The sequence below is a fragment of the Silurus meridionalis genome, chromosome 17 (assembly GCF_014805685.1).
Source record: "Silurus meridionalis isolate SWU-2019-XX chromosome 17, ASM1480568v1, whole genome shotgun sequence".
Taxonomy (NCBI): Eukaryota; Metazoa; Chordata; class Actinopteri; order Siluriformes; family Siluridae; genus Silurus; species Silurus meridionalis.
The window spans coordinates 4,885,931-4,911,484 of NC_060900.1; the positions used below are offsets into that span (position 1 = coordinate 4,885,931).

Below are 25,554 nucleotides of genomic sequence, written 5' to 3' on the forward strand. Positions count from 1 at the left end.
AAGAGTCGTGTGCGCTAAAGGACAAGCAAACATTCTTAAGGAGAAAAACAATGCCTCGCTAATAATTCAGTGTCGAACAAATCTTACCGTAACTAGTGACTGACTGACCGTAAGCCCAAACAATAGGCTTGAAAGATTTCCTTGATTCAATTTCAGTACTGTAACTCTCCCATCTTACCTCACCACAGCAAATGACCCACAAAGAAAGTTGTATTTAATGGCATGTGGAAAAGGTCGATGAACTGAAAATAAGTGAACTAAATCAGACTAAGTAAACACAACAAGGCCTTGTCTGAGCAGTCAACACAACACTGGGAGTGTGCGCCTCCAAATGTTTATTTGCCTTAAAATTAATCTCTGGGCTGCTACAGCTCAAAAACCCCTTTTTTGTAACTTTCACAAGGAAAGTATGCTGCACAAGAGCACGATTCAGAAAGCAGCAGGCTTGGAGCAATTTTTTGGTATACCACAGGTTCCCGTTTGTCAGCCAGAGACAGAGGGTGTTTACAGAAGATGTAGGTGATATGGTAAAAACAATCACGTCACAGTACTTGCAAACATCTGAACAAGCCCATGAAGCCTAATTAAAAAAAGTATATGAAACATTTTGTACAGCTAGTACGAATATGACTCACGAAATAAAAGTAAAACTTTTTTCTACAAAAAAAAAACAAAAAAAAAAAACAGTAGCTGTAAACGATTTTCTGCTGATCATGGAAAAAAAGTGTCTGAAAAGTACACTTCATCAAGAGAAGAGATCAAGCTGCCAAAGAGTGTAGTAAGTGCTCTGGAATGGAGGTCTCTCTTCAAATCATGACAGATTGAATGATAGTGAACTAGACTGAACTTTTACCATAGTGCCAACCAAAAAAATAAATAAATAAATAATAAAATAAAAAACTTTTAATTATCAAGAGAATTAGAACAACCAAAATGTTTCTCCCCCACTGAAACCTCCACCTTCAGTAATTCTCAGGCAGATGTGGTTTGAGGTGTAGTTGTGGATGTGGAAACGGCAAACCTCAGTCATATCCCTTGTTTTATGTACAACTAGATTTAATTCACCAATCATGAGGCAAAAAAAATGATAAATATGTACACACTAAAAGCATACTTTTTTCTAAAGAATTTCCTAAAAAGGTCAAGCTAGCTCAGTTTCCCGTTCAATGTGCAATAATGTTGGTACAAGCTGAGATATTGATTACATGATAGAACATGTTTGGCCAGAACATAGTTAAATGGATGAGATATAGGTTAAAAATAAATAAAAAATCAAGCAAAAAAACATTTTGCTGCAGAAAACTAAAACATAAATAAATAAATCACACCAAACATGTGTTTCCATCATGTGGAGGGACTTTGGAGGTGGGGAACAACATAAAAAGCTCTTTATAAGCCCTAAATATAGTTGTTCTCTGGTTCTAAAGAACTATTTTCTGACATGTTTATTTATGAGAGTGAATTTTGATTGAGCTACATGGTGTTGCAGATGTTCTTTTGATAAATAAACAAAGATTTCCTGTGTGGTTGACAGAGCTTGATCATTCGAAGCATCTAATCTGCAAACTCATGAGTCAACAAAACCCATGTGAATTGACACGCCTCCGGTGAAAAATTCAGAGCCGGTCTATGACGAGCCTGTTGTCTGTCTGTAGATCACCCCTTGACCCCATTATTGGATGACCTTTGATGGTGCACCAGATAAACAATTTGGTATGCAAGTCTACAGAGACATACAATAAAAATGCAACCGAAACTGAGGTAAAAAATCTGCTCAATGCACAGTTTTCTTGAATGCGTGCATTTTAATTGAATAGTTTAACTCTTCTGCACTGCAAAACAGTGTATGTTATGGTGCCTCTAAGAAGAGTGCATAAATTTGCATTATTATTGCACTCATCATCTCCATTAGCCTTTAACCTTTAAATTCTGAACTTTGGCAAATCGATGACCAGTAATGACAGATCGGAGCCAGAGAATACACCGCTCCTGCGCAACAGGGAAGCACCGGACGGAAGAGCAGCCATAAATTCCGCAACTTCTCAGTGGCACGTCGCTCTAAACCCTGCTCCATGATTTAGAGCTCGACAACCACCTAACGATCACCATGTGCTTGGAAATCACACGTGGAATGCTGAAAAGTATGAAAAGGTCAGGGCAGCAATGTAAGACAAATCGCACTGCCAATATCAACCAAATGTAGCCATGAACCACAGATAAGCATCACTGCAGAGATCACAGACCATATGATGTGCTCCACGTCAGGAGATATGGGATGAAGATCCTCGAACACTAAAGCAGTATAAATGACTTTCTGCTTACATCAATCAGCACAAATGTATGGAAAATGGCCATGTATGCACAAAAGGGGTCGTGAAAAGATTTTTGTTCGGTCTGTTCGCATGTTTCCTTCACTACCATATTTGTTTATAGGGTCCTCCTTTATTAGCGGCTTCTGGATGATCTTAACGTATAGCCAAAGAATTCTTTGAAAGACTTCTGACAGCAATATCGGGCTGAAAATACACAGTTATTCCTATAATTTGGCTTTTGTGTATTCCTATAGTTCAGTGATGACGAAAAGATCACACCACACATGTCTGTGATCAGTCTTATATTCAAATTACACCATTATAAGAAATGCACGGCCGGCCTTTTCACTTGACTCCGAGGTCGTAGGTGTTCGGATTACTATGGCCGTTTGCCATTTCACATTGTCGTGCTTAGACGGGTCTGGGGGAAAAGTCTGAAACGGAGAGCCAGCTGTGACAACAGAGATGTGACCTAATGAGCTAATGTGTTCTTTGTTATTAGACTGTAAAGCTGCAGTTTTTCCTTGAGAAAGAGATTCAGGTACTTTTCAGCACAAATCGCCAAAGCGTTCACTGGAACAGGACCGTTTTTCCCGATTGCTACCGGCTTAACCATGTTTATTTTACACTAATGGTTTTTAAATGAACTTTTTAAAAAGGATGACTACAGTCTCCGGAATCTGTAGGCTTGAGGCTAGCTAAGGGAACAAAACGTGAACAGGACATCCGTGAGGCATAGATATTTTGACGGTGCAAAATAATTTAACAGGTACTGTATAACCAATGACTTGTCTATTGATGATCTCATTTCAGTCAGCAAGTACACATAATGCAGCCATACATGCCCAAAGCACGCATAAAAGGCGAGGGGAATTAAGCATAAAAGCATCTGAGAAAAAGAGTGTGAAACAGATAAAGAAGGAATGCTTTAGGCAAGCACATGCTCTGCATTGTAACATCAAAGCTCGCAGCTCAGAAGCAGCTGCTTCTGCGGACAGGCTCCGTTACTACTTGACTTCATGGAACGAAGCAGCCGGGTGCTGCTTATCTGCACCATTAGAGACGGTGATTTTGCTATAGTGCAGCTGCTAAACCAGGTAGGATTGGAACACTAAACATGAAGTATTTCACTGCATCCATCATCCAGGCCAAGTGTCGGGTGCTGCTTTTGGCACGTATTGTTCTGCTCTTTAATGAATCATGTTCTGAATCATGATCTGACTGATGAGTGCTCACAAAAGACCTTGGCTAAAAGCTCTTAACTTTCCACAGTGGGTATGTGAGGTGATGGAAATGCCTTGCACAGCTGAGGACAGATGTCTCGACGAAATATAGGCCTCATGAACGAGCCGGAATTTTTTGAGGGAGCAAAGGTTAGGAACACACAGTGGGAAAACATGTCGCGTGAGAATTTTAAATGCTTGTCGAAGAATAACAGGGATTGCTTTCATGAAGAAAAAAAAAAAAAATCTTTGCAATCATTTTCAAATCATTTTTTAAGATAAGAATAATTCAGTTCCGCGTAGTACAGTAGATGATTGTCACAAATAATGAAGCATAAAATCTAAAAATTGGTTGATGCATGCACTTTTGGTTGCTTAACTGTAATCCATCCTACTGATTTCTGGAAACAAATAAGAAGCAATCTTTCCCAGCATCTCTAGCCAGGTTGCTAAAATACACTGCAGAGAGCAAAAAATACTTTCTCTAGTCACTTCTAGTGTGTGATTTACATTTATATTTTCTGGGATTTGGCAGCGTCTTTTACCCAGAGCAACTTACATTCATCACATTCATACAACCGAGATGCTATGGGGTTAAGGGCCTTGCTCAGGGGCCCAGGAGTGACGGCTCGGGGTGGCTGGGATTTGGATCGGATCAAAAGTCCAATGCCTTAACCACTGAGCTACCACTGAGCCTTAACCACTGGTCTGTGAAACACTATGAAGAAACAGGCTGAAGTTAACTAGCCAAAGAACACACTAGACGATAAATAGATGGATCAGGGTTCTAACATGCTGGAGTGAGCATCAACCTAAGAAAGTGGCCCTTTAGCTTAAAAAAAAAAAAAATCTTTGTAAGGATTTTTAGCTTTTAGAATAAAATCCAGTGTGATACTGAAGTGAGTAAGAAACAGATGACAATGGCTTCTCTGATCCTAAAAATCTTTGCACATGAGGAAAGAGGACTTCATATCTTGCACATCTTCAGTCAGCAGGTAGAGATGGAAGCTACCGTTAATAACGATGTGCACTTGAGAAAGTGGCACTGGCAAACCAGTGAGACATGCACATACTGCACCCAAGTGCGACTGTCCGCACAGTGTTGTTTCTGGACTGGACAGAGACATGAGGTCAGTGTGGAAAAATCCACTTGCAGGGAGCGCATGGGTGTGTTTATCTTCACCCTTCAGCTTTAACTTCGGATCATGCGCGTTCACAATAGAAGCGTGTTTTCGTAAAAGACACATGAGGAATGTCTCTGAACGAACAAACACGTACATGGGCATGAGATTTCAAATACCAGAAGGAAGGCTGGTGTGTGCACCTCACATTCAAGTTCAATGCAAAAAAAAAAAAAAGGAAAACAAACAGAGCAAAAGGACAGCTCTATAAAAGTGTCAAAGAACTCTAGAGACCAGGAGGTCTCCAATTGTTCTCGTTCCTGGGCGGAGTAACAGTAGAGCAGGGGTCCCTTACACAGAAATGCTGTGTATGTGCAGTGATTAGTGTTCTCATTCAAACACCATGAAGCACAACACAATGCTGCCAGGTTCAGAGGGATGCCTCACATAACTCTGCAAAAAAGCATATGCGGCCTTTCCTAAAAGGTGGAACAGGCATGCCATAGGGGAGAGGCCTACAAAAACAGGGTGATGGGAGGTGACTAAACTGGGTGAAAAATAAACAAATATACAATAGGCAATACCAGGGCACTATTAGAAAAGAATACAAAAGCATTATTCACATGTCTGAATATAGGTGTGACGTGTGAAGCAGCCTCTGGCATTCAATCGTATTCTCATCACATATATATGCACAAACTCCTAGTTAATGGAGAGGGTTTTTTTTTTTCTAGACTTACCAGGCTTTTTTCTAACACTGGTGTAGAGTAGTTTGTATGAATTAGCATGCAAAGATGCACCAAAATTGCAGTCTTTATTTCACCCCAAGAAACATTTGGGAGCAATTGGGAAATAAATGAAATTCTTGACCAAGTCTTTTCAGGATGTGGTCATTTATGAGTGAATCGTCAAAACACTCTGAGAATGCGACATTACAGTACCAACAAGAGAGGTAAGCTCAAATGTACCATGCACACAATGAAGGCTAAATGTCTGAATAATAAAAAAAAAACAGCATCTATTCAGACATGAAGGTGATTTGACTCACTGTGTCCATGCAGAAACTGCATAACTCGCCTCCTTTTCCCCTATTTTAATTCTTCCAGTTTCCACACATCGTCGCAGATTTTTGTTGCCATAGCTAATAAGCGGTTGCCACAGTTATTGGCATCATATAAGAGGCGCCAGTGTGCCAGTTTCTGAATTCTTAACAGTTGTTATTTGTAAAATGTTTGAACAATAAGTTTCCAGTCTCAGTTTTGGGAACATTCGTTCGGCTCAATGTTGAGGCTTGACCTGGTTAAGGTGTGACTGTTACTGGCAACATGACTACATTTTTGTATTAAAATAAACAAGCATCTGCAACGGTCTGTCACGTCACCCAAACTTTTTAATATTACCGCTAATGAACTGGAAAAAAAATTGAACCGCATGACATGTGAATGCTTTGTGAATGATGTATAGTATGATCACTGTAGTACTACCGTGCAGTGGAACATAATAGAATACTCATGCAAACAAGCAGGAAAGGAAATGGGTAAAGAAGTATAAAGAAGCTTTAGATTGAATTTAGAGGTACACTGCACAAAAACATAAAAGCAAGCAAGCTCAGATGAGACGGCGAGAGAGACGAAGTAAAACGACAGCGGAGTTTGGGAGACTTTATGAAAACATTCCTGTTTTAAGTACTGCAGCTACACTTTCAGTCTCTGCATGTTCAACTGTCCATCAGACTTAAGCAAAAAATATAGTAACTAACATGGTTAGGTAGGACATCAATGATCACAGGGTGTTTCGCAATTCCAGCAATATTCAAGCAACTCGAACTGGTGTATATAGCTCTTGTCTGTGCAGCAGTGCATGTTGCAGCAGTGTGTGTTACCTCTCGACTAGGAGCTGCAGTTGTGTCTTGGAGCTCTTGATTTTGTTTTGCGCCTCGACGTTCAGCATGTCACCAGTATTTTCCCCGTTAATTTCCATGATGACATCGCCAGGTTGAAGAGAAGCCTTCTCAGCTTTGCTGCCAGGGTTCACCTGAAGAGTGAAAAATCCACACACAGAAGTCAGTCTTGTTTGTGCAAAATAATAAAGAAAAGAAAAGAGAAGAAGAGGATAAATCAGTAGCTCGGGACAGACGGAATGTATGACTTTGCAAACAAGCAACACAGTTAGCTGCTGATAGCATGTTGTTAGGAATGTGCATCTCCATAACTGAGGCAGATGCGATTCGCACCTCGATGCATAGCCAACAATACGAAACATTGCAATGCAATCAGATTTCCATTTGAGTCAAAAAGAATGTGCTTCAATAGAAAATAAATATGATGCTATGCAATTTAATATGGAACAGATAGTTCACTTTTATTTGTTCCATAAAAACAAACCACAAAAAAAAAAAAAAAAACATAAAACGAGGCGTTCTTTTCCTGTTTTGGCTCCAGGAAGATGCAGGTCTACCTCTGCCATGAAATCTATATTCTGTGTGGCTCTCAAAACACACCTCAGTCCACATAGTGTTCATAGTGTGTGGAGGTTGTGTGTTCGAACCCTCAGGGCATGCCAATGAAAACTATAACAAGCTCGTACTAAAAAGTTCCACAAGATCAGAGCGGCAGCTAAATGACGAAGTGTAATGAGATGCCAGCTCTCACACGCGTGCACACATGATTTGAAACAAACAAGACAATGGCGTCTTAAGAACAAACCCAACAAAAGCTGCTCCACTGAGACTTAAGCGCCAGTCAGACTCCACCAGTCAGCTAAGGGTTTCAATGCCATTAGAAGAAAAAGAAAAAGAAAAAGAAAAAAAAAAAAAAGACATACACATGAACACACACAGGGGATAGGTGGGGGTTAAAGGTGCCATGTCAGTGCACATTCAAGCGGTGATTAACGGTCACCACAGAAACCCATAATTTAGCATGCCTTGTTCAATCATTCCACGACTCATTTCACTCAGACTAAAGATGAATCCTTGTTCATTTCCTATATAAAATGTACAAGAAAGAGAGTCCATAGTCTCAGGTTTTGTATGCAAGCATTGGAGGAGAGGGACTCTGATGTGTACCCATGCCAACCCATTGCCACTTCAGTGATCCTGGATTCACCAAGTGGCTCCTTTGGGAAACGGTGCAGAAGCACAGATGAGGCTCCAGCCATGCAGTTTACTTCAACCCAACATGCTCTGCCTTGAATGTTTCAAACCCTTCCATAATATTTACAACCGAATTTGACATCACTCCATGGGAATCGTGCAGCTTCCCCCTCACTTGACTGCATTTATCGTGACACCAGGGTGCAGGAGCATGCTGGTACTGGCCTGCTGGCTTCAAAGAATGTCTGTGGTGATTATACAGAGTTAAAAAATAAATAAATCAGTGGTTGACGTTAATGTGAATTGCGACAATAAGAATGGGAGTTGCCATTCAAGCTGTTTTTGCCCTCAGGGTGAAGAGTTTTGAATATTCTGTCTTATGAATTCAAACTGTATTTATCCCAAATGCCTGAACTGTTCAATTGAATAACATCAGCGAACTCGTTTACATGATATAAACTTGGTATGAGCCGATCTCCGATCAAGTGCTTAAGGCAAACATTTCTGCAACTACAAAGTGACGACTTCAAACCAACTAACGAATATTTTACTTTTCCAGTACAGCTCCATAGACATGCAACATTGTTACCAAAGCTCACTGCAGCTGTTCCGCTAATGTCTGGTAAACGAATACTTTCCTTTCTTTTTACACATTTTTCTTGATAAATGCCCGTTTAAAGCATTCCCACTAAAGCACGCGTGGCAAAATCTGGCTCGCATATTTCACATCCGACCGCCTTTGTTCATCGGCCAGAAGGAGGGTGCGAAATCATCTGATCCCGATCTGCAGCTAATCAATTCCTCCGTCCCGATTATATAACAGTGGTATGGTGAAGAAAAATATGTTTGACCATTAATGCAAATAACCTGATAAAAATTGCAGAATGACATGTAGTGAGTTGAATATTCATTTTATTACTTTAACATTTCTAATATTAGACATTTGCAATTTTCTGCAACATGTGTGCGTTTTAATCATCTGTGGCTTAAATTTTCAGTTACAAGAATATCGTGACACACAAAGAATCATGGGTGAAAATGACAGTTATGCTGCATGAGCTTTCATTCTGCCAGCTTTTGTCCCAGTGTTAGTTTTCCATTAGATATTGTTTCCTTGGTACAGTACTGCTTGTTGTTGTGTGGCAAAACCAGGATATCCTTACTTGCCTTCATGCAGCCTGTTTATAGTCAACTCTCAACTGACTTCTGCCCTCCTAGAAGTAGACTTTACAATAGAGCATTGAGAAAATTTATCTTGTAGCTGAACAATAGCTTGACCATTAGAAAGGCATTTTTCCTTTTTCTGTAATCAAGGAGTTTCCTTTACAGACAGCCTGCTAGACAGACCGGAAACCTGAGCCTGAGAGTCTGGCTATTATTTCATGACCTTGTTTTGGGATTACCAGGTGAGAACATTACCTTGGATACTGTTATGGCCTTCTTAAAGTCCCGCCCACCAGATATTCTGAAGCCCCAGGGAGATGGGCCAGTCAGGGTCACTGTAAAAGCCATGATGAGTCCTCAAAATGCTGTGCACCACCTTACAGAGCCCTATAGTCAAAACATGAGAGGGAGAGAAAAGAGTGGAAAAAGTTAATGACAATAACCAACACTACGGTCACTGTGCATATAAAACATCAGAAAAGAGCAGAAAATATGATCTCGGTGTCTGTTGCAGGCTGTTGGGTGTTAGATTGACTGCACATATGTTTACACACAACAGAACTGAGCAAAAAATAAATAAATAATAAATATTAAAAAAGTGTTTGACAGTAGTACGTTTACAGTAAGTCAAATAGCCACTCTTTACAACCGTGTTAAGCAAAAAAGAAATTGAATGAGGCAAACACAAAGCCGGATGAGCTACTACACTAAAAGAATCTATCTGATAGAATAGCTGGTATTTGTCACATATACATTAAAGCACAGTGAAATTATTTTCTTCTCATAGCCCAACTTGTTTGGAAGCTGGAGCACAAAAGGTTATGGACCTTGCTCAAGGTCCCAAGAGTGGCAGCTTGATCCACCGACCTTTCGATCAGTAACCCAGAGTCTTAATCACTGAACTACCACAGATTTCACTCCTGTTAGATTCGAGCAGGAATCTGAAGCTACAGTGAGCACGGGCTCCACAAGAGCAGCAGTACACAAGTAATTTTTCGCTTGATATCAAACCTGACTCAGCTCTGACATGGTATGGAAAAAGCCACACCAATGCTACCCAGATGAACAGTGGTTCCTCTGACTGTGCATTAGTCAGAGTGGTCTGCTTTGAGCTACAATGGTGTCTTATCTTCTTCAGTTTGCAATGAATCTTTTCTTTTCAGAGTAAACCACAAGGATATCAATCCTTAGCTTAAGCTGTGCTGAAAGACATATCAGTGCCGACCCTGACAAAAATAAACGATTGTATAACGTTGGGGGGCAGGGGGTGGGGAACTTAACCAAAGTGAATTCAGAAATAATAAAATATAGACTGGGATTGATGGCAAATTCCAGTTCTTCAACACAATCAGCAAAACATGAATAATTTTCTTGATTTTGAACCTCATGTGATTCATTTATCTTCCATAAATTGCTTGACATGAATGCCAACCTTAAATGTGTCAACTTTTTAACATTACTTTACGCATTCAAATAACATTATGGGTGCTGTTACAAAAGCCCAATTACGAAAGAGTGCATCAAATAAACCATGGTGTGTTGCCATGTTTTTGTTGTTTCTTTCCTCCATCATTTCCACTGTACTCGTCCAAAACTCCCACCACAAGTCACCCGAAGCATTCCATGTGAAAGCTAAATAGCAGCCTTCCAACCAGGCACAACTCAGTCTTGAGGGGGAAAAAAAAACTTCCATAATGTTTCGGCTGAGCAAAACAGTTGTTATAAAAGGCGGGATATGATGCATTAATGTCAATCCATTTAATGCCGTTACATAGTTGCTTTTCAAATAGACGGGCCAACTTTTTTTTTTTTTTAATCAATGTTGTAACGTAAAGGCGAACCCTTGCTCTTTCCAATATTTACGTCTGACTGCTGAACTAATGTAGATGCATACTTGACATGACGCTCTGCCAACAAGGTCAAACCACGGCTGATAACCTACTCAACCGAAAGTCCACAATCCATAATTTATCTCTAAAAGAAAAAGCACAAACTTACATCTTAAACAAAATAAAAGTCTATTGTAGCAGCCACACAGTTTTATCTTCAGATTTGTTAGAACTTGTGCTTTTGCTTTTGTCTATGCGTGTCAAAAAAGGTTCATTTTACACTCCCTGCCTGTATTCATTGATTGGACAAATTATTTGTAGTATGATGAACTACTTTTAAGTAATAGCGAAATAATGTTTGAAATGTGAGCTGTCAGCATGCAAACATCACTGGGTTTGATTTTATTATCTAGAACGCAAGACGCTTACTGCAGCTGTATTGAAAAGGTATTCACACATTTTACCTGTCGATGTTTGGTATCTTGTCCCACAAATGGTGAAATTCAGTATTTCAAAATGTCCATAGTGTATGAAATACACAAAATCAGAGAAGCGCCAACAGAGAGGTGATCAGTGGAAGACACTTCTCAGAGATGAAATGACAGCAAATTCACTCTTTTTTGCCATATGGATGAGTGAGAATGTAATTGATAATGTGAGTATACCATGATTACCATTTATCAATTGCTCAGTATGGTTAACATCATGGAATGATTAGACATTTTTATAACTTCATAAAAATAATAAAACCCCAAATATTAAATGGGGACATACACTGATAGCGACTTGCCTACAACCAGTTCTGAATTATAAGAATGAATGCATAATTTCAGTTTAAAAACCTTGTCACAAATTACAATTACTGGCCCAAGGCAATTTTTTTTTATTAAAATGCAATGGACCAGTTGTGACACATCCCCCTAAATCTGGCAACACTGAAGTCCTTGGCAGTGTTTGAACATGTTGAAATGCAGGAGAGCCACCCTCTCATGATCATTACAACTCAAACGATATTTAATGAGGTATATGGCAACCCGTTCCGGTTAACCGAAACGTTTTGCCTTTGGTCCAAAAACTTAAAGGTAAAATATTTCAGTGAATAAAAAAAAAAAAAATGAAATAAAAATAAAAATAAAAAGGCCATCTAGGTACCAGGTACAGAAATACAGAAGGGATGAGGTTTATTCCTTTATAGTAGTAGCATGCGGGAAGCTTCTGCCTATTAGATAGAAACTCGATATACAGTAGTAAAAACAAGATACTGACGAGAGAGAAACACCCTGTGCCAACAGGAAACTTTCTGATGCCTGATTAGTCGTCGTAACCTTAGCCACTAGCTTAAAGCAGTTTAATATGTCTAATAAAAGTGGAACTCTGACTCAAGAAAACAGGAAATGCCAGCAAACGCTACCAAAAGCCTTCTGGGCACTGAATCAGTTTGTACTGACATTCATTTAATGGTTGGAAGAAATTCTCCTAATCGAACCTGCACTTAGTAGTCATAATCTGGTTTTAAGTTAAAGCAGGAACAAAGATTAGCCACTCAAAAGATATGCAGTTAAATGGCTGATGCATGATTCGAAATTCAGGTGTAGCAAAAATGGGCTAATCCAACAAAACATTGGGTTGACCGCTCATATCAGAACGTCTTGAGGGGATATCAGTCTAAGCCTGGGACTTTCCCAGATGCCATTGACTGAATTGTGCCCAGTAAGTGATGCAGTCAAATCTGATGTGTCATCATCTGACTGTAGATAAAGGTTATTATTTGTACCAAACAGAAAGAACGTCAAAAGGTCTCGAGTTTTTTGGTACATCGCCCTATATAAATGACATTCAGAAGCTCATTTATGCTCCATTCTAAAACAAAATAACTCCTAGAACATTCAAGGAGACAACCTAAGAGGAGGTTCGAGTGCATTACAACAAAAAACATAGATATTTAGTTATTATAAAAATGTGTATGGGGGTGGGGTACAAAATGAGAAACTCTCCCATAATGAAACTGTCAACAAACGACAAGATGTGTTCTTAAATAAAGCGAAGTCAGTGGATTTAAAGACTGTGTCTCAAATAAACTACCCAACATTAATGAATAAACTGCCCGAGTGGAAAGTCTATGTTTTTTTTTTAGAATGATTCCATGTTTCATGAGTAACTCAAAATCCACTAATGACCATTGAATGCACAAGTCCTCTTTCTCTTTAGCCAGAAAGTCCAGTAGTGTTTTCTGTACTCCCTAAAAAATTGGCATCAGCAAGGCAAGGAAAGATACGTGGATGGCACTAGCAGCACTAATTACCGTTATTTGGTTAGGAATAGGTTCTCGTGTGAACATTGAAAAGATACAGCGCTTATCTAATTAAATCTAATGAGAGTTGTTGAATGAACAGCCAATCAAACAAAGGAACAGTGAAGCCACGTTGGAACTGCCAGTGTTGGATAATGACCTTCGAACATCATGCAGTGTGTTTACGCAATCAATGATTGCTTTTAACTGTCCTTTATTGTGGACCTTTCGGTTGTCTTGCGAGTTAGTGGAAAATTACCCTGAAGGAAAACATTTTTTAGACCCATTCATTGTGCAGAGGAAACCCGATTAGGAAAGTGTAGAATAATGTGTCCCCTGAGTGTGAACTTGGTTACAATGGCATCTTAACAAGAACAACCTCACACACTTTTTCACATTTTTAAATCCTTACCCCACAATCCACACATACGGTACAAATATATTTTGGACAAGGAGTTAGTTTACGACTTTGTTTCGTCAAATGCCAAAATTCTATTTCCTGACTCGGGATTCAGTTTGTTAAATGCTTTTTTTAAACATCGTCACATCCATTTTGTTCATGTCCTGTGAAGGCATGTTAGCGTCTGTCAGACATCCTTCAGATCCAAACATGTTTCCAAAGAGCCTGAACCATTTTGTCAACTTGCTTGTAAATACAGAAGTTATGGAACAAGGTGATTGAAGCAGATTGAGGGTGACTGTTTGAAGTAATGCTTCAATGATGACAGCATGAAAGTGTACATCATCCTTAAAAAACATTAGCCGTTATATTGCACTGGAGCACATTTCAGGTTCACAATCAATGATATAATGTGAACTACTTTTGAACAATGGAACAGCCCATTATATAACTGGAATAATTAAGAAAGGAATCTAAGGAATTTGTGCACACAAAGAAAAAAAAAAAATCCTGTTGTCTTTTGAAAGTGTTTGCTGGCCATTGTTCCGTTTCCAAGTTACAAAAATCATCCAAATATTGAAATATCATTATGAACAAGAAAGAAAAATAGCCAGTGCACTCGAGGCTGAGGATGCAATACTGTTGTATTTCTTAAACTTTTGGACATTGCCCATCATTATTGTTCTTAGATAACAAGCCACCTTAACAATCTTCCCCCTCGCTACAGCCTTTTAATTACTGTGGCCGCAAAAGACTCAACTCAGTCCACATTGTTGCTCAGTGTCCAAATAATCTAGTGGGAATTACTAGAAAAGGCTGAGCCTGATTGAATTAAACTACTACACAATCAACACTAATTCTGATGATTCCAAAGGACACTTAAATTGCTTAAATAAATGTATGCTCTATTTGCATAATTGTGGGGAAAATAAGTAGAGGTCCACCGATATGGGTATGGCAGAGCATGCTTTACCCTCCCTGGTTGGTAGATGGTGTGTGGTAGCAAAGAACTAGCTGTTAGCATTAAGAATTGCCATGTAAACATAAGGAAGGGTAACTTCGTGGTGGTTGGTTAGTGATTAAAGCATTGGACTTTGGTTCAAATCCCAGCCACACCAAGTGCCTACTCCTGAGTCCCTGAGCAAAGTCCTCAACCCCACAGCTACTCCAATGTATTAATGAGATAAATAGAAGCGTAAGGATTTGAGTGAGTTTGACGAGGGCCAAATTGTGATTGCTATACGACTGGGTCAGAGCATCTCCAAAACTGCAGCTCTTGTGGGATTTTCCTAGTCTGCAGTGGTCAGTATCTATCAAAAGTGGTCCAAGGAAGAAACAGTGGTGAACCGGCGACAGGGTCATGGGTGGCCGAGGCTCAATGATGCAAGTGGGGAGCGAAGTTTGGCCCGTGTGGTCCGATTCAACAGACGAGCTCCTGTAGCTCAAATTGCTGAAGAGGTTAATGCTTTTTATGCTCGATGGGTTAGAACTGTTTTGGCAGCAAAAGGCGGACCAACAAAATATTAGACTGGTGGTCATAATGTTCTGCTGTTAGGTGAAGGTAAATCTGGAAAGGGAGTCTGCCATAAATGTAAATGTAGGTAACATTTTTAGGGAGGGGTGGGAGGTTAGCGAAATACTGTCAATAGTCATTCAGTCTGTGTCCTGGCATCGTTGACTACTAATTTAACTTTGAATTAGAATACAATAAGCCAATTATAAAAAGTCTGCTTCTTTCAGGTGCCCGGCCTACTGACTCTGTTGTACATGTTCAGGCTTCCAATTCACTATAAATAAACAGTGCAAGAAGAAATGAAAATAGAAACTTCTGTACTGACAGACAGCGAAAGTATTTGCACCACACAAACAAATGAAAGGTTTACAGAAGTCTAGACCTTTTCCATGTTTAGACTTTTTGCCTTTGTCCAAAAGCCAGCTGTTTGCCGTTCTTCTGCTTCAGTGACTCGGCAGTGAGAGAAAAGAAACACCAGTAAAAATATAAATTCAAAAGAAGCCAAACTGTAACCAGATAACATGTTTAAGGACTGCGCCTACTGTAGAATCTCAAAACAATAACACTAGGACTGCTTATGAAAGACCTTAACATGTGATATAAACCAACATACTGTATGTGGAATTAAAAACCGGGGCAGACTTGTAGCCACAAATGCAATTGCCAGACTCTAGTTTTGTTTTAGTTCACATTCCAGGTAATGACCAAGTCATATAATATTTCAAATTCCATCCAAACTTCCATCCAATACGAGCTTAAAGCTGGAACTGGAAATACTTGTTCCGAATGGTCAAACTATGCCCACAATGTGCGTCTTCTCCCTCCTGAACTCACCTTGGTGAAAGTTGGCAAGAAGGACAAAAGACTTCAAAATATACAAAAGGGTGTATCTGTAACCATCTTCACATGCCGCAGCGCAAATGCAGTCGGATGAAAGAATACACCCAAATTCTTCCGATTCAAATCAGATGCAGTGTGCGTCTTTTTTCCATTAGCATTAAATACTTTCCAGTCGAGAAGTTACAGGAGAACATGTTATGAAGGGATGGCACAGAATTGAATGAGTCAGTGCTGAGGAATAAAGCGTTTGCCAGTCATCGAAATGCAAGTCAAAACCATGAAAGAGGTTCAGCTTCCAGACTACGCCTAAAGGCCCGTAATTTAAGACAAAACTACTCCAGTTCACCCAGAATAAGTCGGCCTTTGAAGTGGCACTCGGAATAAATATGTGACTGATGATTGCTAATGCTCGAGAGATTAAACATAACTGAAATTTTGTGAGCCAAAGACTGCATGTCCTATAATAATGGAAATCAAACACTGTCCATGTCTGAGATTGCACATAGGACCGAAAGACATTTAGAGATGCCACTTGAGAAGCACATTAGCATTCATTCTGAGCTGCGGTTGAATTTGAGAAGGTCAGAGGATTTCTCTGGAAAAAGTCAAGGAGTGAACAAAACCTGGCGAAATGACCTTAGCAGTGTTTAACAACCGGCCACTCTAGCTCAATTTATTTATGCACATTTGTATATATCACACAAAGACACGCCTAAAGTAAAAGTTCAACTAATTGCGGAGAGCTTTACTTTACACCTCATCCTGAGGCTATCGTCTCAAACAGAATGTGTTCGTTATAAAGGCCATATAAAATATTGGGTAAAGTCTGCGTTTGCCAACGCTCCTCTGGCTAAAGAGCACAATCCAGCACTAGCTCTGCAGTAAACACTTAAGGAAAACTAGAGGAAACTGTGGATCTGCATATATGCAAGCCAAGAAGGATTAAAATGTGCTGAAATGAACTCTTGCTTTAAGGACATTCAGAAATGCGAGAACTTTTTGGAGGATTTCACACGTACTCAAGTGCAAAGTTGTTGTTGTTTTTTTATTTTTTTTTTGTCAGAATGTTCTAACACGTTTGCATGGCGAGTCAGAAAGAGCATCTGATCATGTGCAAATAAATATGTTACATTAAACAAGAAACCTGGGCTAATATTAAAACTATTTTCCAGACATTGTGTGTGCACAGCGATACCGTACAGCAAGACATGATTACAACTGCAGATGGGCTCCTGACAATATTTCTGGAACACATACTGTACACAGAACAGAACAGTTCTCCTGTAACGTCTAAGCATCAGGATACATTATGCTTAAAGTCATGCAAACTATCACAGGAAAAAGCAGATCACTTGTTAAATCTGAGTTGACTTACATGAATTATATTATATATATATATTCATATTTTAAGCATCATGAGATCTTTTCTGTACATACCGTAGGTCAGTGTCAAGTTTTCCTACTGTAGGTGTTAAAGTCTAGAAAGTCAACTACCAATCTTACAAACAAACCCTTGATATGGATGGACAAAAACAGCAGAAGACCACATCAGGTTCCACAACTTTCATGTAAATCGGCAAAGGTTCATGTGGAATGTCAAAGACAAAAACCTTTTTAAAAACAGGTGTCTCATCTGTTCAGAGTCTGTGCATGGAGTCAAAACAAAAAACTGCAATTTGATGTCTTAATAATGAACTAATCAATGGTTAAGGGTTTTAAAAGCCCCCTATTCTATTATATTACTTCCTTAGTAGGCAAGACATTTTATAAATATTCCCTCCCTATATAACACTATCTTCAATACAATATTCGCCAAATTAACACCGACGACGAGCTAAAATAACATTAACCGTAACAACACTTACGATCTGATTTCGTACACACCAACGTCATGAACAGATCCACTCCCTGAAATGATGGGTCTAGGCAATTATACCTTATGAACCCACGCCCTATTTACCGAAGGAATACCGTGCTAAAGACACGGCATTATCGTGGTAACACAGTGTTAAACTGTTCTTTCTATATACTCACTAAAACAGGTGAAATAGCTTTCAACAAGCACCTTATACACACACCACTGATAGATCAAACCTGCCCTGCAGCTATGAACACACTGATCAGAAATGAAACAGGACAAAGCTATGAGAAGACAAGTGAAAACAAACAAAACTAAAAAAAAAAAAAAAAATAGGCGCGTCCAAAGAATAGACACAATACAATAGAATGACTGTGGTGCGTTTGGAATCTGGCTACATGAATCATTAAGCTTAAATTCCACCACCGTGAAACTGTTCAGCCGACGAAACTGTACTCATTCTGCTGCCATGGAGACCAAACGCGATCTCTGAAAGAAAAATATTTTTTCTTGCACTTAATCATCACTGTTATCTAGATTTTCAATCGTTGCCAATCCCAAATAAAATCTTAGTCAGCGATGATCTGATAACTGATGTCTGGAGGTAATCAGGGTGATACAAATGTTTTGGGAGTCATCATCTGCTATCAGTGCTTCATTTGTGCATCGGTACCTAAAGTGACTGATCAAGCAGGGTTTTTTTTTTTCCTGAATGAAATCAATATTCTGGATTATTTGCACACTGATTGCTCAGTGAAACGTATGTGCAGCCATCACAATGTGCAAGTCTTTCATTTAATTAAACATTTACATTTATGGCATTTGGCAGAAATCCTTATCCACAGCCACTTAATTATACAACTAAACGGTTGAGGGTTAAAAGCTTTGCTTAGATGCCCAGGAATGGAAGCTTGGTGTTGCTGTGATTTGAACTCACAGCCAATTGATCACAAGCCCAACCACTGAGTTGCGTCTTAACAACTGGGCTAATCATTAACCTACATTCTCTCTCTCTCATATTCTCGGATCTGCCCGATTTATCCTGATGCCCCTCTACTGTATTGAGTTCACTTCAATGGGAGACCACTCTGTAAAGCTAGAGATAGTTCTACATGAAAAGCCCAAAAGATGCATGAAGTTACTGAGCAACTCAAGAACTTTGAGGATGGATTTGGACTGTAATTAATATCAAGAGTCTTTTACAATGGCTTTAGGACTGCAGTTTGCTTGAACAGTTTTGTATTGAAGCACCCATCAATGAACAGCGCACCTCAACAATGATGGAACTGTAATGAATAGACACCCATATGAGGATTGTTTTCCCTTTGAGTCTGGTTCCATTCAAGGTTTCTTTACCATAACGTCTCAGAAAGTTTATCATTAGGATAAACTTAGAAGGAACAAACATATAGGCAAAGAATTTTACATTCCAACTCTTGCTGTAAAGCTGCTTTGGGAATGTCCATTGTTAAAAGCGCTATACAAATAAATCTGATTTAAATGAACTAAATCAGGGTATTAAATGTTGAAATAATCTTTGCAGAATAAATTAACCTTCGGAATCCAATGACGCAATACTGAGATCATGGAAATTCAGAGATTATATTAATGACTTCAATTACTCAGCAATTCGAGCTTAAACACAATATTTTTACATAATAATCAAACAATTAGTCGACTATTTTTGGGAAAATTGACTAAATGAATATTTCCAAATACAATAAGGTTAATCATTCACCTGATTACAAAGCTAAACAATATTAAAACAGCAGCTTGAAGAAAATGTATCAGGCCTTATTAAACTACAGGATAGAATAGTTGTATTTTGAGATGCTCAGGGTTGGATTTTTTTTTTTTTTTTTTCCAACCATTTACTCGAGCCATTCTGGGTTGGTTTGCACCATACAGTGATTACAAAAGAAACCATAACTTTCTCAAACAGCCATATTAGTATAAACCTTGCAGCTGTGGTGAACATCAAATGCTTTCATAGAAAATTATGCCTACTGACTAAACAGAATTAAAAATTTCAACAAGGCTGTGGTTCAAAATGAAAACAGCACACTGTCTTGCCAATATTTAAAATGTATTTTCACAATTTCTTCTACTATGTATTTCACTCTCTTTGTGTGATTGTTGGGAACATACTTTGAGGATAAAACGAGACAGGAATTAGAGCACTGGTTACAGCTCTAGTGAGCATTCATGGTGTTAAATGCTCTGCAATCAGTACGGACCACATCCTCCTACAGGTTTAATTTAGCACAGATCATAAACGGTACAAGCATTTCTTGTGTGCTGAAGGCACGCAAATTGTCCTGGCTGAACAGTGAACCAGACTTAAAGAAATGGAATGACATTAGCTCTGTGAAAACACTATTTTCACAGTTATTTACAGATGTAGTCAATCAGACATAACATGTCCTTTTCAATGAGACCTTTTCAGATCTCAGACCCTCTGATGAATATCAAATGAATCATCAAATGCACCTACCACAGCATGGGTAGGAGCTCCATTATCCATTAGGTAACGCAGGACACACACACACACACACACACACACACACACACACACACACACACACACACACACACACACACACACACACAGTCATATATAAGGCTAAAACTATTACTAGAGTAACTTGAGCAATTATTTGCCTCAATGCTTGTTTAGTCCATTTAACTGCACATAGAGCACTGCGTTTCCCCACGGACCATTATTGCTGACGCACCACCCGCTACATTTTGGACCGCTTTGTGGTCTCATTTATAAACTTGGCTAGAAACGTGCAAACTCCACTTTCGGCGGAACGGTTGTGCACACTATATGTCGCTTATTCCCCTATTCTCGCCTTCTGCGTTTCTATGTTGTGGGTACGCAGGGCTCGGAGTTTACTTACTGGTGCGCAATTTTTTATTTTATAAAGCACAACACTTTGCATGGGAAAGTGGCGTTTATAAATTAGACCCCTGGACAGGTAAACAAAAAAAACACTGCAAAAAAAATAAAATAAATAAATAAATAAATAAAAAATATGGAGGAACGGAGCGAAAACATAGAGAATATAAAATAAATTTCCCAAAAGTTTGGGATCATTTCAAACTAAAACCTAAAAAACCCATACAGTGCATTTACATGTTTTTTTTTCCCAGTAATTTGAAATGGATTTTTATATTTTTATTTATCTTTTTATTGATCTAGTTGTATTTTGATGGGTTTAGTTTTCAAAGACTGCAATTTCAGCAACAAAAATGTAAATTTTTCTAAAAAGGAAACTAATTTCTTTTATTTTCTCTTGTATATTTAGTATTGCTCTTTAATGAAGAAAAAGTACTTATCGGATTACTCGATGGTCTAACCGGTGGAATTACTCAAATAATCGATAGCTGTATCCCTAATCATATACAAAGTAATGAAACAGATCACCATACAGTGCCATACAATCCAGGGCACACTTGTGTGTCCACATACTGTATATCAGACAAAAACCCTCCCCTGGCATTTCAAAGCACAGCCAAGCCAGAGGTCAAGCAGCCACTGAAAGAACAAATGGGCCATGATATCAAAGACATAAAGGATGAGAGAAAAGACTTTCATCATCCATTCATCCATTCCAGATCCTATCACTGGGCTGCTTCCTGTCCAAGAAACAGCTCCAAAACGTGCTACAAAATCCAGGGTGTTCTGCAACTGAAACCTGAATGAGAAAATACTACAGGTATGAAGTTAAATTTAACTTATATTACTAATAATTAGAAATCAAATGATAAAATTAAGTGCTGGATCAATTAAATTAACCCATCAGGGTGAAGGAAAGCTCCAGTGTGCTGCTCAGGACAATGTAAAAAGGTACAATGTACACAACCTTCTATATACGAGACATGGCACTGCATATATATATATATATAACAATTCAAACTACATTGGGTGAGTAGGAAAGCTTCCACACTTTATTTTGCTCAAATCTGTTGCCATATACCTTCACTTTGCTGATTCTGAAATAAATACCCAGCTGGCTAAAACAACTCCAGATCATGATTTGTTAATGTGTGTAATGCAGCAGATAATTTGATTATAAAAAAACTAATATTGCAAATACAAATTCTCTTTGACTTGATCACCTTTGACAAATAATACCTCAGTGATAACATTCCCAAAGCACACAAATATCAAGTATCAGTATTTTGGGAGCTGCGATTCAAGCCGACACTTCCAAACAGATGGGGGGGAGCTTCAACTGCATATCCAAAACAGCTGGCAGTGGACATGTAATGATAGACGACGTATTGAAAAGACGGGTCAATTACAGATGTGTGAAATCTATTATATAGGAAACGTACGCAAAATCGATGACTACAAATCTCCTTCAACGAGAAACAGCTTCACTTCTGGTAGTGCTGCTGAAGGTTAACGCCAGTGATCCGAGCTAAATAAATTAAAACTTCTCCAACAGAGAAACAGGCAGTTCACCAGCGTTTTGTGCTTGCTTTGTTTTGCAGCGGCTCTGTTATTATAAAGCTGAATGCTAGTACAATGACCTAGTGGTGTGTTTGTGGATCCACTGCCTCATGCCCATTCAGCAGTCTGGACCCATCTAAAGGGAAGGTAATGAGTTGGGAGGATTTAGCAGGATTCAGCATTTTTTCATGCCTGGTTAAAATGTACTGCAGAGTCATCACTGATTCGTTTTTAGCTGCGGGCAGCCAAAGATATGAACTCAGATCAGGAGTGGGCCTGCTGCTGCTGCTGGTGTTGTGCTGTATTACAGTACTACAGGTGCGGTTGTATGGTTACAACGATAAAATTTCACTATGGTTTTAGGACATATTTCACAGTTCGGTCTTAGTCACGGTATTAAAGGGTGTGGTATGATGCATGTAGATGGTCTATAAATCACGTGGGAATTCACAAGCATTAAATGGTTCATTATGGCTATTTAGATTCATGTTTGACTCACATTTGAGTCACACATTCTTTTATTAAGAGAAACTCTCTCCGTACCTACTGTAAAAACTTGTTACGTCACAAAACAGGCTCAGGTATTTGAGCCCATCACAGATAACATGCAAAATAGAAAAGGTGGGCGTGGTTAACCAGAACCTGTTTGCCTAGCTAGCTAATGTTAATGTCTATGCTGACAAATTTAGCTATGCCTAGCTAGCTAACATTAGGACTAAACAAATCTTGGGTTTTTTTTTTTTTTTTTGTATTTTGAGAGTTTTTTGCCATTGCATGTAAGACGACAATACAAATTAAACTATCAACTCGAATTTAATGCATCATTTAAGTTAATCACACTAGCTATTGGGGCGGAAGTACATGATGGTGGCATTTCCAATTTACATAACCCTATACACTGACGTAAGAATGTAAAGGTTCAAGAAAATGGAAGCAGCATGGCATTATTCCACGAGAGTATACAGTTATTTTAAGATGATATCGCGTTCAGGTGAAAAGCTGATGGTATATGTAAAACATGTATTCATATAATTTGACGGATAAACTGCTTTGGCGCCCCCTAATGGGAACAGCCGAAAGAAGAAGAAGATGTATAAATATATTTGATCAAACTATTAAAATAGCATATCTGGAAATAAGTTACAGAAAATATCAGTATAATATATATGGAAATATAATATAGCCAATTTAGCCTGCTGTATTGAATTAATAAAATATCGCATCGGCATTATAAACAAACAGCTTCAAAATCAATCAAAATAATTAGTTATAATTCCAATATAATGAATGGTATCTTGAAAGAACAATATTACATCAAAATCTGGACGTCTAGCATAGTATACTATATTGCAATCTTGAAAGAAAACAACAATTTGTATCAACCTGATTATTATTTTGGGTTATGCCTGTAATGGTTTTATTTTTATTTGCACATCCAGAGTGCTGAATGTGCAATTCAGCATTGTTAAGGAAGTAAAAACAAACAGACAGACAGATAATGTGCATGTATAGTAAATATATAGAGATAGGAAAGAGTATATAGAGGGAAAAATATACATTAAAAAAACACTTTAGTTGTTCCTGAAGGTCTGAAATGATGTGACCTATAGGGAGCTATGAAGAATCTCTAGAATATTCTTCTTGATGTTTGTTTTATTAGTTTTTTTTTTATTATTATTTATCTGAATATATGGAATACAGGTGAGAAATAGTAACAGAGGAAGTTTCAGTTTAAGGACACGCTCCAAAACACAGCACGTCTTGTGGAAGTGGAATATTTCAAGAAAAATAAATAAAAATAAAAAAATTGTGTCATGCATTTATATTTAAAGTAACACTAAAGTTGGGAAAGTGTTAATATATATATATAACTTACCGGAGTTTTATAAAAAGGAGCGGCGAAAAGTTCAGCAAAGCGCCGAAAAAAAAAAAAAGAAAAGTGACCCGCTACAAACGCTTCCACCTGCGCGTGCTTTTCCGCGCGCGCAGCTTCCCGTGGCAAAACAACCGAACCAAACAAAAATGGACCAGAAATAGAAATAAATAAAAGTTTAATAATAGCGAGCTCGCCAATAAACGAAGGCGTCTTACAAACACACACTTATAACTGCGGAGCTCTTACGTTCTGCCTCCTTCTTTTTTTAAATCATTAAAAAAAAATCGCCCGCAAAAGCTCGCGCTTGGTTTTTAACCTTTATTCGGAGCGCGTGCGCGCTTGTGCGCGTGCTTGCGTACGTGCGCGCGTCTGCGAGGCTGCACACCTTAGGCGCTGTGGCTTTGAGCGCGCGAGCCCTCGCCCTGAGATCACTGCGATGTGGCATCGTTGGTAAACACACTCCCTCCATCACTCACACACACACACACACACACACACACGGGTTCTCATGCCACGTGTAGCAATCAAAATAAAGCCCAGGGGAAGGGCACTAGGACGTGTGGGTGGGATGGAGAAGAGGAAAATAAGATTTCATTTCTTTTTCAAAATAAAATAGTTTTAAACTGCCCGTGAGTTTGTGCGACCCCTGCTGGACACATGTGTCAGTGCATAGGGCGAGTGCGTGGGTGGCTTTCTTTCCTGGCTTTTAAAGGATGCATGAGATTTTACTGTGGAAGTTTAAACGCCAAGACTATGAAAATGGGTTTTGGACTGTACTTCATCTAAAACGTTTGGGGAAATGGTAGCTCAGTGGTAAAGACGCTGAGTTACTGATCAGAAGGTTGGGGGTTCAAGTTCCAGTATTGCCAAGATGCCACTTTTGGGCTCTTAAGCAAAGCCCTTAACATTCTGTGCTTCAGAGGTACTGTATCATGTCTGAAACCATCTATCCAACACCGCTGAGATATGCAAAGAAATCATTTTACTGTTCTGTAATGTACATGTGACAAGTGATAGATTCTTTCTTTTTTTGCCCTTAAATGTCAATAAGTGAACACGTAGTAACCCCAACAGTGAAATCCAAGTTCAACCAAATGATGTTGGCTTCCCTTTTGAGTCTGTTTTTTTCCTCATAATATCTAAGGGAGCCTCTGGGTCTCCTTGAACTGTCACCTCTGGCTTGTTTCTGAGAGAGAAACTTAAAGGGATAAATGTATAGCTCATTGGAAATGTTAAATCCATAATCTATTTGTTTCTCTAAAGCTACTTTGATACAATGTCTTTTGTTAAAAGTGCTATAAAAATCATATTGAATTGAACTGGTGTCTTATACACCAAGACCGAGGTTGAGATGGGACATCTTTATTGTAGTTCTACATATACAGTCAGCATTTTTACCAACCCTCATTAGGACTATAGCAGTGCAGAAATTCATCTTCATTAAGTGCTTTAACCTGCTCAAGGTCCTGGTGCATCCAGAACATCGGTTGTGAGGTGGGAATACACCCTGTACGGCAGGGGTCTCCAATCTTTTCCAGAAAGGGCCAGTGTGGGTGCAGTTTTTCATTACAA

General features: G+C 38.8%; 1 protein-coding gene across 1 annotated transcript in view; it reads right to left on the bottom strand.

The window, feature by feature from the left end:
* pdlim2 (PDZ and LIM domain 2 (mystique)) overlaps positions 1–24,420 on the bottom strand; it is a 56,973-nt gene extending 32,553 nt beyond the window's left edge. The window contains exons 1-3 of the mRNA XM_046871613.1: positions 23,983–24,420; positions 9,170–9,301; positions 6,539–6,690 (exon numbers count right to left, since the gene is read on the bottom strand). Of these exons, the coding sequence (XP_046727569.1) occupies positions 6,539–6,690; positions 9,170–9,262 (245 nt within the window). The 5' untranslated portion in view covers positions 9,263–9,301; positions 23,983–24,420. The remainder of the gene's footprint in view (positions 1–6,538; positions 6,691–9,169; positions 9,302–23,982) is intronic.
* Positions 24,421–25,554: the final 1,134 nt, after the last annotated feature.